The sequence below is a fragment of the Netta rufina genome (assembly GCF_964035555.1).
Source record: "Netta rufina genome assembly, chromosome: 32".
Taxonomy (NCBI): domain Eukaryota; kingdom Metazoa; phylum Chordata; class Aves; order Anseriformes; family Anatidae; genus Netta; species Netta rufina.
In genome coordinates, this window is record NC_140156.1 from 520,803 (window position 1) to 537,713 (window position 16,911).

The 16,911-nt window shown below is 62.3% G+C and overlaps 1 protein-coding gene across 4 annotated transcripts; it reads right to left on the bottom strand.

Annotated features, from left to right (window-relative positions):
* Positions 1–74: 74 nt before the first annotated feature.
* DNMT1 (DNA methyltransferase 1) lies at positions 75–15,875 on the bottom strand. Of its 4 annotated transcripts, none has more exons than XM_084303997.1 (34): positions 15,815–15,875; positions 12,382–12,424; positions 11,793–11,900; positions 11,423–11,687; positions 11,096–11,168; positions 10,819–10,909; positions 10,656–10,696; positions 10,320–10,371; positions 9,925–10,008; positions 9,730–9,839; positions 9,503–9,621; positions 9,296–9,388; positions 8,635–8,786; positions 8,338–8,525; positions 7,878–8,067; positions 7,411–7,508; positions 7,132–7,279; positions 6,931–7,046; positions 6,596–6,797; positions 6,356–6,489; positions 6,083–6,256; positions 5,419–5,640; positions 4,618–4,810; positions 4,400–4,490; positions 3,663–3,797; positions 3,241–3,523; positions 3,013–3,154; positions 2,621–2,787; positions 2,361–2,538; positions 1,852–2,047; positions 1,048–1,211; positions 845–961; positions 673–763; positions 75–504 (listed from the first exon to the last, which is right to left on the bottom strand). In XM_084303997.1, the coding sequence occupies exons 1-34, from the start codon at positions 15,871–15,873 to the stop codon at positions 458–460; spliced, it is 4,566 nt and encodes a 1,521-aa protein (XP_084160123.1). In that variant the 5' UTR covers positions 15,874–15,875; the 3' UTR covers positions 75–457. The 4 variants fall into 4 exon arrangements, with proteins under 4 accessions (XP_084160123.1, XP_084160125.1, XP_084160122.1 ...); XM_084303999.1 differs by having other exon boundaries at positions 673–735; positions 6,356–6,492; XM_084303996.1 differs by having other exon boundaries at positions 6,356–6,492.
* Positions 15,876–16,911: the final 1,036 nt, after the last annotated feature.

The window sequence follows — 16,911 nt, forward strand, 5'->3', positions numbered from 1 at the left end:
TTATTTGAAGAAATATTACAACATATAAAAACTACATAAAGTATCAATTCCCACTTGTACAAAGCGGCCGATTATTTTCAATACATTGCGGCGTAAAAACGGGAGATGGGAGGGTGGGGGGGCGGGGGGGGGGGCCAGGGCAGGGCCGGGACCTGGGGGGGGGTCCCGCCGGAGGTGCTGGGGGCCCCGTGGGCACCCTGCCGGGGCCGGGGGGGGCTGCACCGGGGGGGGGGGAACCGGGGCGGTAGTGGAGTTCGACCATCACAGACAGCGGCGGAGGGCAGAGACGTGGGCACGAGCACAGCCGCAGGGAAGGTCCCACGGACCGAGAATTTTAAAAACAAACCAAAAAAAAAAACAAAAAAACAAACAAACAAAAAAATCAAAACAAAACCAAAAAATAAAAGGGGATAAAATAAATCAGTGCATGTTTGGGAGTCCTGGTGCCGGAGGCGCGTCAGTCAGCCGGTTCCACCGTTTCCATCTTCTCCGGGGCGCTGGGCGCTGTGGGGAGAGGAGGGGGGTGATGGCAGCGGTGCTCCCCGAGCCCCTGTTATTGCCCCCATTAATTCTCCACCTCCCTCATCTCCTGCTTTAATCGAGCAGAAACGCCAATCCCAATCCCCTGAGCCCCTTCTGGTGAGGTGTAGGGACCGCTGGCCCCGCACCTACCCGCGGTGTCTTCCCTCAGCTTCGCCAACACGCACGATTTGATCTCCAGCCCGATGGCTTTGGCTAGAGGAGGAGGCACTGCGTTACCGACCTGCGACAGAGGTAGGGTTACGTTGGCGCGGGCTCGGCGGTGGCGGCGCCGCGGGGCTGCGCGCGAGCGGCCGCGCTTCACCTGTCTGTGCTTGTCGAGGATGTTCCCGAAGAGCCGGTAGGTATCGGGGAAGCCCTGGGAGCGGGCGCACTCCCTCACGCTCACTACCCGGTGCTGCTCGGGGTGCAGAACCCGGCCCTGCGGCGACAAAGGAAGGAGCTGAAGAAAAGAGAGGGGGGGGGGACACCCTTCGTTTTGGGGGGGAGAGATCCGGCGGCACCCACCTGCTTGCCCATGGGTTCGGGGTTGGTGACGGTGGTGCTGAAGAAGCCATCCCACTCCAGCCGCCCGTAGAGCCCGGCCCAGTGGTTGTGCCGGTTGCCGGTGTGGGGCAGGCACCAGGGGATGAGGGTGTTGAACTGCCGGTCCGCGGGGTCGCAGGGCTTCCCTGGGGGAGACGGGGAGCAATTATCCAAACATTAAAAAAAAAAGCAGCAAAAGCTATCAATCCGCTGCTCTCTCCCCAGACTGACCCTGTGGGGCCGCGTGCGCCACCAGCCCGATTAAACTTGATCACAGCTCGCTGTGAATCGCCTCTTGAGTGGCTCCCATCAGAGGCAGCTCCGTAAATGCCAGCAATAATAAAAAAGCATTTGAGGGACACGGCCACGTTTGAGGAACACGGCCTCATCTGTGTCACTGGAAAGCGTGGAAATGAAATAACTTCGCCAGCCACAGCAGATGAAATTAAAGAATGAAGCTCATAGAGCAGGCTGGGAAATTCACACTCGGGAGGTTTAAAAGAGCAAATATCAGCTGAAGCGGGGCGAGTAGAAGATATTATTTTATACGTTCGAGCTGCAGAGGGAAAATTGGTTTTGCAAGCGTTTATATCAATGGTGAAAGGAGCAGTTTGTCCTGCGGGGATGAGGACACCAGGACGATGTCTGCGGGAAGGAATGGGTGTAAGGGGCGCTGGGCTGAATTACCTAACCCTAATTAGCAAGGTTAGAAGTGGATTTGACCCCGTCCCATCACACAAGGTGCAGGAAATCTCCCAGTCCACGGGCTGGGGTGCTGACGCCTACCTTCTGCGCAGGAGCAGACTCCCCGCAGCGCTCCTGAGCTGCTGCGGCCGTTCTTCTTCTCGTGGTGCGTGTACCGCAGCTTGCGCGTGGTCGTGCCGTCCGACAGCCGCACCTCGATGTTGGGCAGGTCGCGCCAGTCGGAGCCGGGGGCCAAGGGGATGTGTCTCATCCGCGCCGCGACCAAGGCGCTCATGTCCTGCAAACGCCAAGCCTGCTGTCACCTCCCACCGCCCCAGCGCTCGGTGGCAGGGCAAAGGGGCTCGGAGGGACGCCGGTCAGCCCAGCACCAGGTCTGCGGCCCCATTGTTATCACTGTGGGAGAGGGAGAGATCCCAGCAGCTCCACCAGCCTCGTTTTTGCCTCTCAAATTGCCCCAAGTTTTGGGATAAACACACAGGGACTGCTCGGGGATGATCTCACCCCGTTTGCTCAGCACCCACAAAACATCCCTGCCCTAATCTCTGGGTCTGGCGGGTGCTAACGCAGCATCACCCCCCCCCGCCACGTACCTTGCAGATGTGATCCCTGAGGATGGGCTGGTACTGGGAGCCCCGGATCTGCCGCTGGAACCAGGACTGGGGCTCCCCGTTGTAGGAGATCTCCAGGGCAGAGGCACCGTTCCGGATTTCGGGCAGGTCGGACATGGTGTCCCGCACCGTGATGGTGCGGAAGGGGCCGGAGTACGTCCTGGGAGCACGGGGCAAGCCGTGAGCAGCTAAACCCTACGAGCTAAACCCTCGACGAGCCACGCAGCGCTCCGAAGGCTCACCGGGTGATGTTGCTGACGAACTTCTTGTCGTCCACCACCACGCTCAGCTGGCAGGCACGGGGCGCAAACACGTGCAGGGGCTCGGGGAACATGGGCAGCTTCTCACCGGGAGCCGCAGCAAGGACGATGGCTCTCCGCCGCGTCTGGGCCACGCCGTACTGGCCAGCCTGGGAAAGAAGGGACCCTCCTGAGCAACGGGGTCTGGCAATCCCTGTCTAGTTTCCCCCCTAAAAAGCTGGGAAGCTCCCTCGAAAGCAGAGGAGTGAAGGAAACCAAAGAGCTCAAACGGCACCGCTTTGGAGGGGACGGTTCAGAGCAGAGCCAGGCTGGAGTCAAAGGGGTTTTGCTCTCGTGAACCACCTCGGGGTGCCGTGCTCGTGCCTCGAACCCACCTGCAGGACCCCGAAGGTGCACTGGTAACCCATGCGGACAAGGCAGCGCAGGGTGAGCTTCAGCACCATGGAGCGCTTGAAGGACACGAAGTTCCTGACGTTCTCCAGCAGGAAGAACCGCGGCCGGTAGTAGTCGCAGTAGCTGCCAGGAGGGAGAGGGACCACGAACGAGGATGGAGCAGCGGTCGAGGCTCCCGGGGACGTGCCCGCACCCCGCCACCTCCTTACCTGAGGAAGGAGACCACCAGGGAGTTCTTGAACTTGGAGTAGGTGCGGGAGTTGAAGCGATTCATGCCGCTGAAGCCCTGGCACGGGGGGCCTCCGCACAGCATCTCCACGTCCCCCTTCTGCGGCAGCTTCTGCCCCAGCGAGTTGGTTTTCTCGCCGGACATGACCAGCTTCAGCAGGACGTTGCAGTCCTCCGTGAAGACGGTGGTGCCAGGGTTGTTCAGCCGGAAAGCCTGGGCGGCCGGCTCCCACATCTCGATGGCCCACAGCGTCTCCGACACGCCTGGGGAGACGAGGCAGAGCGTCCTGGGCTTGCTCGGATGAGCAGAGCGCCGCTTCGTGCTCCCCGATCCAGCTCGGGGCTCCTAAGATAAGGGCTGGAGGAAGCGAGCAGCGAGATTTCCCCCCCCTCTGCCGCTCACCTGCCTGGTGGAAGCCCTCGGAGAGCCCCCCGCAGCCAGAAAACACGTCCAAGGTCCGCAGCTTGGGCAGCTTCAGCTCAGCAGGCTCCTGCTCGCTCTGCTCGCAGGTGACGGACGACTTCCCTTTGCCTTTGCCTGCAAGCAGAGCCCCGCTCACATCAAAAGGCAAAGTCATTTCCTCCGCTCAGTGCTTACAAGGTGAATTTTTCTGCCCTCCTCCTCCGCAGCAGCAGCTAAACCATCGGCTTAAAGCACCTTTCTACCCGTAATTCTTCTGCCACTGCCAGAATACGCCCCTGCACTTGGAAGGAAAGCCTCTCCTCTTTCCCCCCGTGATCCCTTTCCACCCAACAGCCCGTGGATGCAGTCAGACAGCTTCAGGCTCAGACCAGAGCCGCAGGAGCTCGCGGAGCAGCTCCTCGCCTTGGCAGGGTTCAAAACCCTACGCTAGAGAGCGGCCAGCCCCAGCAGAGGGCTGCCAGCAAGGAAAAAAAAAAAACTTCAAGAGGGGCCAGATGCCGTTGCCGAGAGGTTTATTTCAAAGAGGTGAGGTCCTTGCACAGCTGTCCCTTAAGAACAGAGCCACAGACCGCAGAGCTGCATCCTGTGAGAGCACCGGAGCGGGAGAAGAGCCCAGCAACATCTGGCTGCTGGCAAATCTTATCTCGGCTCCGCAGCACCCAACGGCAGGCGCGAACGGGTGCCCCACGCCGCCACCCACCCCCTTAGGCACTCACCTTTCCCTTTGCCTTTCCCCTTCCCTTTATTCCCGGAGCTCCGCGCGTGGTTGGGAGGATCTTCGAAGCTCTTGGTTTTTGCGTTGTAAGCCTTGGGGTGGGGGAGAGAAGGAGTTGGGGAAGCTTGAACACAACGAGCTTTCCTCGCCAAGATGCGAGGCGCGGGCTGGCAGAGCTCAGCGCGTGTTTTCAGGTCCCCTTGGGGCCGTGCCCCTCACCTCTAAGAAGTAGAAGCGGTCGAGGCCGCCCGCGGAATAGTCCTGGATGCTCTCGGTCAGGTCCTCGCCGTACACCACCGTGCAGCGGCCCTGCACAGCACGGAAATCGACGATCGTCTCCTCGTCGCTCCAGTACAGGAGGTTGATGTCTGCGTGGTAGCTGGCTTTCATGGACTTGTGCGTGTTCTCGGGTCTGCAGAAAGAGCTCCTGCTTAGGGGAAACGCTCGGGGGCAAACCCTAACCCCGGTCCGGCCCAGGTTGTGGTGCTCCCCCCCCCCACTGCTGCACGGCTCCATCTCCGCGGAGAGAAGCGGGTTTATTTCCTCCCGCAGCACGTCTGCTAGCACGAGCTGGGCGCAGCACCAAAGGGCTGACTCGTTTTGTACCCAAAGGACCTTTTGGGGTTTGCTGGGGGGAAGGAGAGGAAGCCAGCGCCGCGCAGCGAAGCAAATTTAAAGGCGGAGAGACCTGGAAGCGAGGCCTCAAACACGTGGCCTGAGCGTTAGCACGCTCCTCTCCGCTGCCAAGGCTCCTCGCACACATCTCCCCGCGGTGCACGGGGGATGACTAAGAGCCTGCAAATGTTTGGGTAAACACCCACACCCCGGGACGGCGCTGACAGCACGCTGCAGCAGAGGCTCCAGCGGCCCCGAGGCAGTGCCCACGCTGCTCCCCAAGGTCCTACAGAGGTGCCCGAGGTACCAGCGGGCTCCCCAGAGACCTTGTGCCGATGCCACCGAGCTCTTCCCGGCACCCGAAACACCGGGCAGCCCCGGTGGGAACCTCCCGGCCCCGCTCACCTGTAAAACTTGAAGATGCGCAGCTTGATGTCAGCCTCGTTGGGCTTGCCGTTGCTGCGGATGTTGCAGAAGATCTCCTTGATGCGGCCCACGCGGTAAGGGTCGGGGGCATCCAGGTTGCTGCCCTTGATGTACTCCGAGTACTTGCGGTAGTGCTCCGGGTGCAGCTCCTCGTCCACCGCCTCCTTCTTGGGGCGCTTGGCCGGGCTGGCGGGTTTCATGCTGGGGAGCGGGGAGAGAAAACACGTTGGGGAGCCCCTTTCCAGCACCCCAAATAAAATAACGCAGCCCGGAGCATCCTCCTTCCACCTCCCTGCCTGCTTCCACCTCTTCTGCCCCCCTCGCTGCTGCACGGGCACCGAGCCACTCCGGAATAGGGCACGCACGAGGTGCCTGCACGCTGCAGCCCTCTTCCTAAAGGGCTTTGCTATTTCTCTTCCCCTAATTACAGGGCAGCAGGCAGGGTCTGGATCCCTCTTTCATCCACCCAAGCTCTTTCTTTTGAAGGGAAACGATCCGGCTCTCGGAGCGAAGTCGCTCCGTTGAATAACGGGAGGTGAAATCAGGGTTAAAGCTCTCGGAAATCAGGGCGCCGGGTGCTTAGCTTGTGGGATCGACAGGACGGCATCCCTAGAAGTGCTTCCAGCCCCCTGCAAGCACCAACCTGAAGGAAAAGGCATCGGGCAGCAGGTAGACGCCGTCTCCCACCCTGTACTGCACTCCGTTCTTGGTGGCCAGGGCGTAGAACATCTTCCCATCCCCTTCCTCCAGGGGCTCGGCCACTTTGGGTATCTCCTTGTGCCTCACCTCGTCCAGACGCGTGCAGCTCATGCAGAACCTGCGGGACAGGGACAGGAGCACGGTGACGGGGCCGCGGGGAGGCTCCAGCGGCTCTGGCGAGGAGCGGTTCCCCCGCGCCGCCCCGCTCGCGGCTCACTTGTACTTGTTGTCTTCCGTGGGCTCGGTCTTCGGCGGCGACTCGAAGCGGGCGTACTCCTGGTCGTACCACATCTGGTAGAAGTACGTCCTCCCGTCGTCCTCCACCATCTTGATCTCCATGTCCAGCCCGCCCTGCTGGGAGAGAGGTGTTGGCAGGGAGCGGCGCCGCCGCCTCTCCGCCGCCGCCGTGCGCCGCCGCGCGCCGAATCCAGCCGGAGTTCGCGGGGCTCTCCCCCACCTCCATGGACCAGTTCTCCGAGGGCGCCTTGTAGATGACGTTGACTTTGCCGTGGATGTAGGACAGCTGCATGTCCTCGCATTCGTCCACCAGGAAGAGCTCCAAGGGGTCGGAGGTGGCCCCCAGGACGGTGTCCGAGCCCGGGCAGAACCAGTGCGCGTGGAACATCTGCCCGCTGCTGTCCTCCCACATGGCCGTCACCCTGCGGGCGAGGAGCCAAGGTTATGCCCTTCCTGGGACACCAGGAAGGGGCTGCATTGCTCTGAGCCTCACCAGAGCAATTAGGAGAGCAATTAGGGCTCCCTAATTGGCAAGAACCACGAGCAGGGACCGACCTGGCGAGGTAGAGGGGCTTGGTGGGATCGTCGGGGCTGACGGAGACGCAGTCTCCCACCTCCAGGGTCTCCGAGTCGATGCACACCCTCTGGTAGTAGTCCTTCTTCCCATCGCTCTGAGGAGGCACGGGACGGTCGGGGAGAGCTTTAAATCCCCACGGGAGGCACGGCCCCGCTGCGGCCCCGTGCGCCCAGCCTCACCTTGACCGGCTCGCCCACCCAGGAGATGCGGCTCTTGTTCTGCTTCTTCTTCCTGCCCTGCAGCATCTTTTTGGGTGACGGCATTTCGGGGATGTTATCGTCCACTTCTTCGTCCTCGTCAGCTTCCCGGACAGCCAGGTTGGGGCACCTGGGGTCACAAAAGGACCGTGGCTGCAGCCCCGTTGTGCGGGGACCAGGACGGACCTGGCGCTTTGCAGACCCCGTCCCCTCTCTCCGGAGGGGGACAAATGGCACCAGGGTGGCTCAGTGGGGACGCACCTCCTCTGCAAACAGGCCTGCTTGCTCCGTCCGCTGCCCCCAAACTTCACCATGTTCTGGCAAGCCTTGCATTTGCCACACTCGGGCTGCTGGCACACCTGCGGCGGGGAGAAATCAGCTTGAGCACGGGCAGGGGCTATGGGACAGCCTCAGGAACTGCTCCTCTTTGGATTTCAGGCAGAAATCCTTCACCATCAGGGTGCTGAGGCACTGGAACAGCTTTTGCCTGGAGAAGCTGCGGATGCCCCAGCGTTGGAAGCGTTCGGAATTGGGTTGGACGAGGCTTTGAGCAACCTGAGCTACTGGAAGCCGTCCCTGGCCAGAAGGGATCCTTCCAACCCAAACCCCTCCGCGCTTCTCCGTCCCGAGGGACCCAGCGAACTCGTGATGTGGGAACCCCAAATGGGGCTGGGGGGGCGTTCGGGGTGGGGACGGCACCGTTTCGCCTGGCCCCACGCGCCCGTTACCTCGCAGACGCCGCAGCGCCGGCGCTTCATGGCGTTCTCCTTGTCGTCCTCCTTCTCGTCCTTCTCGATCTGCTCCGAGAAGAAGGTGTCGAAGATGAGGTACACCAGCTTGGTGGTGGTGGCCTTGGTGGGGCCCTTGTCCTTGTCTATTTTGGTGGGGTGCCGGATGGCCTGCCGCCGGACGGCTCGCCTGCGGGCAAGGTGAGAGCCGTGAGCCCAACGCCTCGGACCCCCGCCACGCGCTCAGCACCCACGGAGCAAAGGGATTCCCTCTGGGCCAGTTTTGGGAGGATTTCTGCACCCATCTCCCGCTGCTATGAAAGCACCCGGGCTAAATCCCTCGAGTTCTCCCAGCTGGGAGCAAGCACCGGGCTTCTTCCCGGGAGGATCCCGTCCGCAAAGCCGACGGGGAGCAAACTTTCGGGTTTCCACGGCCGTGCGGGGAAGGATGGGGGCTCACCTCTTCCCCAGGGTGACCCCAGCCAGCTTGATCAGGTCTCTCATGCAGGGCGTGATGAGGACGGGGGGCTCGTCGCTGTCCCCGGCTTCGTCGTAGCTTTCCACCTGCTCCACCACGAACTGAGCGTGCCGCAGGAGCGAGTCCTCTGTGAAGCGGTTGAAGTTCAGCCCCGCGGGAGGCACGGTGGTCTGCGAGGACGGGCAGGTTAGGGGGGGGGGGGGGGGAAGAGCAAAACCCCCTCCACCGTCCCCAAATCTCCCCGCGGCCCGGCGCAATCCTGGGGGTCGCTCCGCTCACCTCGATCTTGTTGAGCAGATCCTCGTAGCTGACGTCGCGGTTGTTCTGCAGGAACTCCACCACGATCTTGCTCATGTAGATCTTCTCCTGCATCAGGGCGAAGATGGGCGCGTACTCCTCGCTGGGCTCCATCAGGATGTAGTCGGCGAAGGCTGCGGCCGAGAGCGGGAGGTAAAGAACCGGGGAACCGGGCGGTCAGGACCGAGCTAGGACTGCAGGAGATGTTTTGTTTTGTTTTGTTTTTTTTTTTGGGGGGGGGAAGCCAGCCCGTCCACACGGCTACAAGGGACCTCAGCACACGTGGTAGTGGCACCCTGCCCGGGGACTTGTCTTTTATTCTTGGCGTGCTGCTACCTCAGGAGAAAGCCAAGACAACCCCAGGTTGCTTTGCCACCACAAACTCCGTTTGCTGCTGCCCAGGGGAGCTACGTCCTCCTCTGACACCACCTCTGTTTGGAACAGAACAGGTTCCTGGAAGGGTGCCGTTCCTGCTCCTTGCAGGAAACGGGAAGGGAAACGCTTTCAAACCCCAAAAACTCAGCTTCTTCCCCTAGTTAGGGCCAGGAATAAATGGAAAAGCCTCTCTGGGAGTGACCCTGATTGAAGCAAGGACTTTAAAACACCGACACAGGCGCCGAGCTCGCCGCCCTGGCTCGCCCACCTGTGGTGAAGCCGATCAGGGCTTTCTCCCCGCCGTCGAAGCCCGTGATCCACCAGGCATTTATGGGCCCCAGCTTCTTGGCTCTCACCCCTCCTGCAAGAGAGAAGCCGCAGACGTCAGCCCAAAACCCAAGGAGCTGAGTCCCACGGGGGGGGGGGGGGGTCGCCGGCCCCGCAGACCCCCCGGGCTCCTCCGCACCACGCTCACCGTCCAGGCAAGGGTTGTCGTCGTAAATGGGCTTCACAGCTCCGCTGAAATACAGCTCGATGTTCCTCTCGATCAGGCCGGTGTCAAAGGGGCACAGGTGACCTCGCTTGTCGTAGACGCTGGTGGGGACGGAGGCAGGTTGCATTTCGTGTTGGTTTTGTTTCTTTTTTCCACCAGGTTTGCGAATCCGGGGGGGGTTTTCCTAGCCTGCTCCCCCCAAACCTCACCTAAAAGAGGTGACTTTGTGCTGGGGAAGGTCCTCGTAGCTTTCAAAGCCGTCTTCGTTCGCGTCGAAGAGGGACAAGCGCTCATCCGTCAGCATTTCGGGCTCCTCCAGCTGGGCGAGACACAGAGAGGAGGGCGTTGGAGGAGCGCTCCCCGCCCGGCAGCACCCCGTGCCCCAAAAAGGGCCGATTCCTTACGGCATCGTCGGGATCCCCTTGGAAGAATTTGAGGTCAGGGTCATCGAGGTACTGTCTGCAGTCGACACACTTGGGAGGGGTGGTCTGCAAGACACGGGGGGGGCGGCGTGAGCTCTTCTCTCCCCGCTCCTCCACCAGCCTCGGGCTCCGAGCTCCTTTCCCCGAGCGGCCCCGTGCTCTCGTTCCCAAAGCATCCAGGCTCTTTGAAAGCAGCCAAGGCAGCTCTCGCGGGCCGTGCTGCTCCCCAACTCGCTGGGGTTTTATTTTTGGGCAGCTGTGCGTGCTTGGAAAGGGCTTCCCCCTTCCCTCCGAGAACCCCAGGCACCACGTGGAAGAGCCGCAGGAACGAAAAAAGCCCCAAAAACGCCGGGGTGCGGGCTGGGAAAGCGACTTACTTTAGCAGGTGTTGTAGTTTTAACCTGAGTAATTTCATCTTTTATCTCAGACCTGGGAGTGAGAAAACACAAAGAGGGGGGGGGGATGAAGGCACAGAGCAGAGAAACGTCCCCAGTGGCCCCTAAAGGTGGCGCGAGCGTGGCGCAGGCTGGATCCCCTGCTTCCCCCCGAAATCCCCTGCTTCCTCCCCAAAACCCCCTGCTTCCCCCTGCTCCTCCCCGTGCCGATGGGGCCGAACGGCCCCGACCCTGCAGCCCCAAGGGGGCCGGAACCGACGCTGCGGGGTCCCCAGGGTCTGCTCAGAAAACGCTCGAACGGCAGGCTCTGCTCCTCACCCTTCTTTGGTTTCGATTTTAATCCTCTTCTCGTCTTGTTCCTTGAGGGAGAAACGAAGGGGTGTACGAGGATGAGGACGGAGCGCCCGGCGGCCTCGGGAACAACGCGCACGCACGAGCACCCCCGGCCACGAGCTCACCCCCCGCCGGCACCGCCACGCACCTTCTCCTCCAGCTCCTCCTCATCCTCCTTCTCCGCGCTCACCTCCTGCTTCACCTCCCCGTTCACCTCCTCCGATTTCCGTTTGTTGGACCTGGTGGTTTCAAACGCCGGGGGGTCAGCCCCCGGGGGTTCCACGCCGGGCGTAACGAGCGCTTCGGGGGCGCCGAGGGGCTCCGGCTCCTCGCGGGAACCCGGCGGGTTTGGGGAGCGAGGGAGGAGGGTGAAGGCTCCCCGGGGACCCCCTGAAGGAGGCAGGGGTCCCACCCCGCGTACTGACCCTTTGGAAAACATGCTCAGGATGCTCGGCTGCCGGCCGGAGCTGCGGGTGACCCGGGAGCTGGCAGGGGACCCTGTTGGGACGACAGCCAGGGTCGGCGTTAGCGGCGTGGGACGCACTGCCCTGCACCTTCCCCAGCCCCCAGGCAGCCAACAGCCCCCTCCCTGCCCCCCCCCAGCCCCGAGCAAGGCAAAGAGACCCCAAAACCCCATCCGGAGGGGCTCTGATTTCCACCCCACGGGGAACCACCGCGCTCCCGCTCCGTGTTGAATGGCGGCGGGCGATTCCCTGCTGCTTTTTACGCGGCTGCAAGAGCGGAGCCGTTACTTTTGCTCTCCCCGTTGGATCTGCTCCTCCTGGCCTTGCGGGCCCGCGGCACGGGGGTTGAGGAAGAGGAAGAGGCGGCCGCTTCCTCCATCTCCATCGCACTGTCCTCTTCCCCGTCGGGCCCTGCCCGCTCCGAGTCCTCGTCGCTGCCGTAGGCGCCGTTCTTGGAGCACCCGTTGGACGCCCGCAGCAGCGGCGCCGCGTCCCCATTCTCCGCCGAGAGCTCTTGGTGGAGCAGGGCTTTCACCTTGGCCAGGTACCTCTCCTGCAGGGAAGGGGGAAGAGGATCAGCGTGGGTTTGAACGGGGCAGGAGCGAAATGCAGCTGAGCTCTCCACCCCCCTCCGAGGAAACCGGGCACCGGGTCTCACCTCCGACAGCTCCTCGCAGCGCAGTTTGGCTTCGAGCTCGCTCAGCTGGTCCTGCACATCCGCCTGCAAGAAGCCCTGGATGAGGCTGAGCTTCTCCTGCACGCTCTCCTGCGGGGACGGAGGGGACAGCGTGGGCTGGGGGCGGACGCGGCTTCCTCCCCGCGGGGGCTCGGCTCCGAACCCGGGCGCCGCTCACCCAGCTGCCGGGGGACCTCCTGACATGACATGATGGCGAGCTCCGTGACAACGGGGACGCGGGGACATACGGACCGCAGCGGGACCGCGACCTCACCGCAGGGCACGTGTCCGGGGAAAAAGCTGGGCCAGCAAGGGGAGACGGGCTCTCACTTGGCCTGCCCGCCCTGCCCGTCCCCATCCCGCCCTGCCCGGGGTGAGCCCCGAACCGGAGCCTCGCGAGCGCTCCCTTCCCGTGCCACGCCGATGAATCACCGCGCGCCAAAGAGGCACCGAGAGCCCGACCGCGAGCTGAGCTGAGGGCGCGCGCTTTTTTTTTTTGGGGGGGGAGTGTGGGGGGGGGGGAGCCCCGGAAAGGCGTTTCCCGCCGGCGGCGGCAGCACCCGGCACCCACCTTCTCGCTCAGGCTCTCTTCATCCCGCTCCAAAGCTTGCAGCCTGCCAGAGGAGAGGGGCAGGGGGTCAAGGGGAATCCGCGGCGGGGAGGAACGCCGGGCGGCTGCGCCCCGAAATCACTCGCGTGTGTCCGTGCGCCTGGGTGTCCCCCCCCCCCCCCCCCAAAACGCACGCACCCCAGGGAAGGTCGCCGCTGCGTGCACGAGCAGAAAACGGCGCCGTACCCCAAAATCTACACCCCGAAACGGCGCCGGGGATGGGGAATAAAGCGCAAGGATGGGCACGGGGCACGGCCGAAACGCCGGGGGAGCAGCCACGTGTCGCCGTCCCGCGGGCGCACAAAGCGGCGCCGGGACGCCCCCCGACCCCTTCTTTTGGGGATCCCCAAAAGCGTTCCCAGCCCCCCCAAGACCCTCTAACCCCGGGCAGGACGTGTCCCTCACCGGCAGCCGGGGCCGGCCATGCAGCCGGGACGCGGGGAGCCGGATGCGGCGTGCCCGGAAGAGCGGCGGCCGAACCGGAGAGCGAAGCGGCACTCGCGGGGCGGTTTGGGGTGGTGGTGGGGAAAAGGGGTGGGTTTTGGGGTGGAGGGGGGGGGGACACGGGACACGGGGAGGGGCACGCACACACACACACACACGGGGTGAACGCTGGGGGCCCCCCCCTCGCCGCCGGCCGGGGGGATGCCGGGAGGAGAGCGGAAGGGACAATAGCGGCCGGGGAGCGCGGCACAGGAAGCGCCAGCCCCTCCGGGCGCCCTCCCCGTGGACGGGGCGAGACGGTTGGCGGGGATTTTTTTGGGGTGTGGGGGGGGGCACGCGCATTACGAAGCCCCCCCCGCCTCCCTCCCCAATATCCACGCGCACCCCGCAAGAGAGCGGGAGCGGGCGCGAAAGCCGTGGCACCCGGAGGAAGGCGGGCGTCCCGCTTCCGCAACCACCCCCTCCGGGGGGAATCGAGGCAGGAATTTCGGTGCCCCCCCCTCCCCGCCATGCTGCCACCCCACGAGGGGATGGGGTTGAGCGTGGTGTGCGTGTTGTCCCCCCCCCAAAAATAAAAAAACAACAAAACTAACCCCAACAAACCTTTCTTCCTGCCCCGGGTGGCAGCGCGGGGACCAAGCCACGTGGGGGCACGGGCGGGCGCCCCCATCGCCACGTGGGGCCTGGCTACGGGGCAGGCGTTGGGCCCCCCCAGTCCTCAGTGACCCCCCCAGATTCTGGGGGTCGGGGCTGCCCCATGCAGAGGAAGAGGGGGCGACGGGGGGAGTGGGCACAGCGTGGGGAACCGTGCCCAGTGGCGGTGCTTGGGGTTGGGGGTGCGGAGCGGTGCTGGGGGGGTCAGGGCAAGAATTGGGGGGGTCAGAACAAGAATTGGGGGGGTTTACGGCAGTCCTGGGGGGTCAGGGCGAGAATTGGGAGGGTTATTGCAGTGCTGGGGGGTATTATTACAGCACCAGGGGGCATTGCACTGCACGGGGGACTTCAGGGCAGTGCATGGGGGAAATGCAGTGCGGGGGGGGCAAAGAGGGGGGCTGTGCAGTGCATCGGGATCCTCGCACTGCCTGGGGGTGATGCTCTGCATGGGGGGGGGGGCAGCACAGTGCTGTGGGTCAGTGCCCGGCCTAGAGCTGTCGGAGGCATGCAGCGAGATGCAGTGCAATGAGGGGGGTGGCAGTGCAGTGCAGTGCAACACGGAGATGTCTTTGCAGTGCAATGCAACTCAAAGCAGAGCTGTCAGTGCAGTGCAAGGCAATGCAAAGCATGGGGGCTGTCAGCACGGTGCAACGAGGGGGCTGTCAGTGCAGTGCGATGCAACACAGGGTGGCTGTCAGTGCAGAGCAAGGCAGGGTGTTGTCACCACACCACACCACGCTGCTGGGCCCTATCAGTACCACACAGCAAGGTGCAGAGCGCTGCCAGGCATCAAGGCTGTGCCCAGCGCGGCCTGCAAAGCACAGTGCAGTGGAGCGGGTCACTCTGTTGCATTGCATTGCATTGCATTGCATTGCATTGCATTGCATTGCAGCATGTTGCATTGCATTGCAGTACATTGCCTTGTGGTGTGTTGCATTTTGTTGCATTACATTGCATGCAGTGCATACATGCTATCGCATCACATTGCATTATATCATATTGCATAGCAATAGGTTGCATTGCATTATGTTGCATTACATTGCATGGCCTTGCACTGCGTTGCATTGCATTCTGTTATGTCGTTCCACATTGCATTAGGTTGCATTGCATGGTATGGCACTGCACTGAGCTGCATTGCATTGCATTGCATCACATTACATTGCAAGGCATTGCATTATGTTGCATTACATCATACTACGATGCATCGCATCACACTGTAGACTGTTGCATTGCATTGCACTGCACAGCATTGTGTTACATTGCATGACATTGCATTGCATGACATCACAGTGCAGCGTGCTGCAGCACATTGCATTACATTCAATTGCATCGCACTGTGCCATATTGCATTGCATTACGTTGCAGCCTGCTGAATTGCATTACGTTATACCACGTTGCATTGCAACGCAGCCTGTTACATTGCACTGCATTACGTAGTGCCATGTTGCATTGTGTTCCATTGCATCTACTTCCATTGAATTGCATCCCATTCTGTTGCAGTGTTGCATCGTGTTGCGCTGTGCTGCATTGCATTGCATCCCATTGCATTACATCGCGTCGTGTTGCATTACACTGCAGCCCAGTGCATTGCACACTGCACTGCGCTGCGCTGCATTACAGCCTGTTGCAGTGCATTACGTTGCACCACGTTGCATTGCATTGCACTGCAGCCCATCACATCCCACCACACACTGCATTTCATCGCACCGTGTTGCATTGCAACCCGTTTCATTGCATTGCAACCCATCGTGTTGCATTGCAACCTGTCGTGTTGCATTGCAACCCGTCGTGTTGCACTGCACACTGCATTACACTGCATTGCATTACAGCCTGTCGTGTTACACTGCATTGCATTACGCTGCACCGTGTTACATTGCACTGCACTGCAACCCACCGCGTTGCATTGCACGCTGCATCACGCTGCATTGCATTACAGCCTGTCGCGTTACGTTGCATTGCATTACGCTGCACCACGTTGCATTGCACTGCATCACGCTGCACCCTGTTGCATTGCGTTGCACCGCAACCCACCGCGTTGCATTGCACACTGCATTACGCTGCACCCTGTTGCATTGCATTACGTTGCATCGCATCACGTTGCATCGCACCGTGTTGCACTGCACCGCGTTGCATTGCACCGCACCGCGTTGCATTGCATTGCACCGTGTTGCATTGCATCGCGCCGCCCCGCCGCAACCAGCCCTGCGCAGCGCCCCCGGGCCGTGCCCCGGCGGTGCCCCGGTGCTGCTCCCGCTGCTCCCGGTGCCGGTTCCCCCCCGGTGCCCCGGGGACTCACCGTCGGCGCAGCTCGGCGGGCAGCGGGGCCGGGGGCAGCGGCGCGGCCCGGGCCGGCATCGGGAGGGCGGCGGCGGGAGCGGGGCCGGGACGGGAGCGCGCGGAAAGCGGCGGGGGCGGGGCCGGGCGGGACCATTCCGGGGATGGCGGGGGGGGGGGGAGGATTGGGGATGGGAGGGTCGATTCCCGTGGGGGGGGGGGGGGGGACTGAGTGGGGGTGGGAGGTACCATTGGAGGGATTGGGGGGGGTATTTGGGGGAATGTACCATTGGGGAGATTTGGGGGGGAAATTTGGGGGGGGAATGGACCATTGGGGGATTTGGGGGGGAAATTTGAGGGGAATGTACCATCGGAGGGATTGGGGGGGGGAATTTTGGGGGGAATGTACCATTGGGGGGGCTGGGGGGGTTATTTGGGGGGGAATGTACCATTGTAGGGATTGGGGGGGGGAAAATTTGGGGGGAATGTACCATTGTCGGGATTGGGGGGGGGGATGTACCATTGTAGGGATGGGGGGGGGAAATTTGGGGGGAATGTACCATTGTAGGGATTGGGGGGGGGATATTTTGGGGGGGAATGTACCATTGGGGGATTTGGGGGGATATTTGGGGGGGGGGGAATGTACCATTGAGGGAGCTTGGGGGGGATATTTGGGGGGAATGTACCATTGTCGGGATTGGGGGGGTATTTGGGGGGGAATGTACCATTGTAGGGATTGGGGGGGGATATTTTTTGGGGAATGTACCATTGGGGGGATTGGGGGGGGTATTTGGGGAAGAATGTACCATTGGGGGATTTGGGGGGACACGGGGGGGGGCTGAACTATGGCGGGGGGGTGGGTGGGGGGAGTGGGGTGTACCACTGTGGGATTTGGGGGGGGGATATTTGGGGTGGGACATACCATTGTGGGGATTTAGGGGGTGATCCAGGGATGGGATGTACCATTGTGGGAGTTGGGGGGGGGATATTTCGGGAGGAATGTACCAATGGGGAGACTGGGGGGGGGCACAGATGAGGCTGAACCACTGGAGGGGGGGGATTGGGGTTGGGGTGGACCATTGGGGGGGCAATGGGGGGGTGGAATGTACCAATGGGGGG

Coding starts and splice junctions, on each gene's coding strand:
- DNMT1 (XM_084303996.1), bottom strand. CDS start 15,873: ATGCCGGCCCGGGCCGCGCCGCTGCCCCCGGCCCCGCTGCCCGCCGAG. Junction 10,910..11,095: donor CTGAGCATGTTTTCCAAAGG/GTCAGTACGCGG, acceptor TGAAACCACCAG/GTCCAACAAACGGAAATCGG. Junction 3,524..3,662: donor CGAGGGCTTCCACCAGGCAG/GTGAGCGGCAGA, acceptor TCGTCTCCCCAG/GCGTGTCGGAGACGCTGTGG.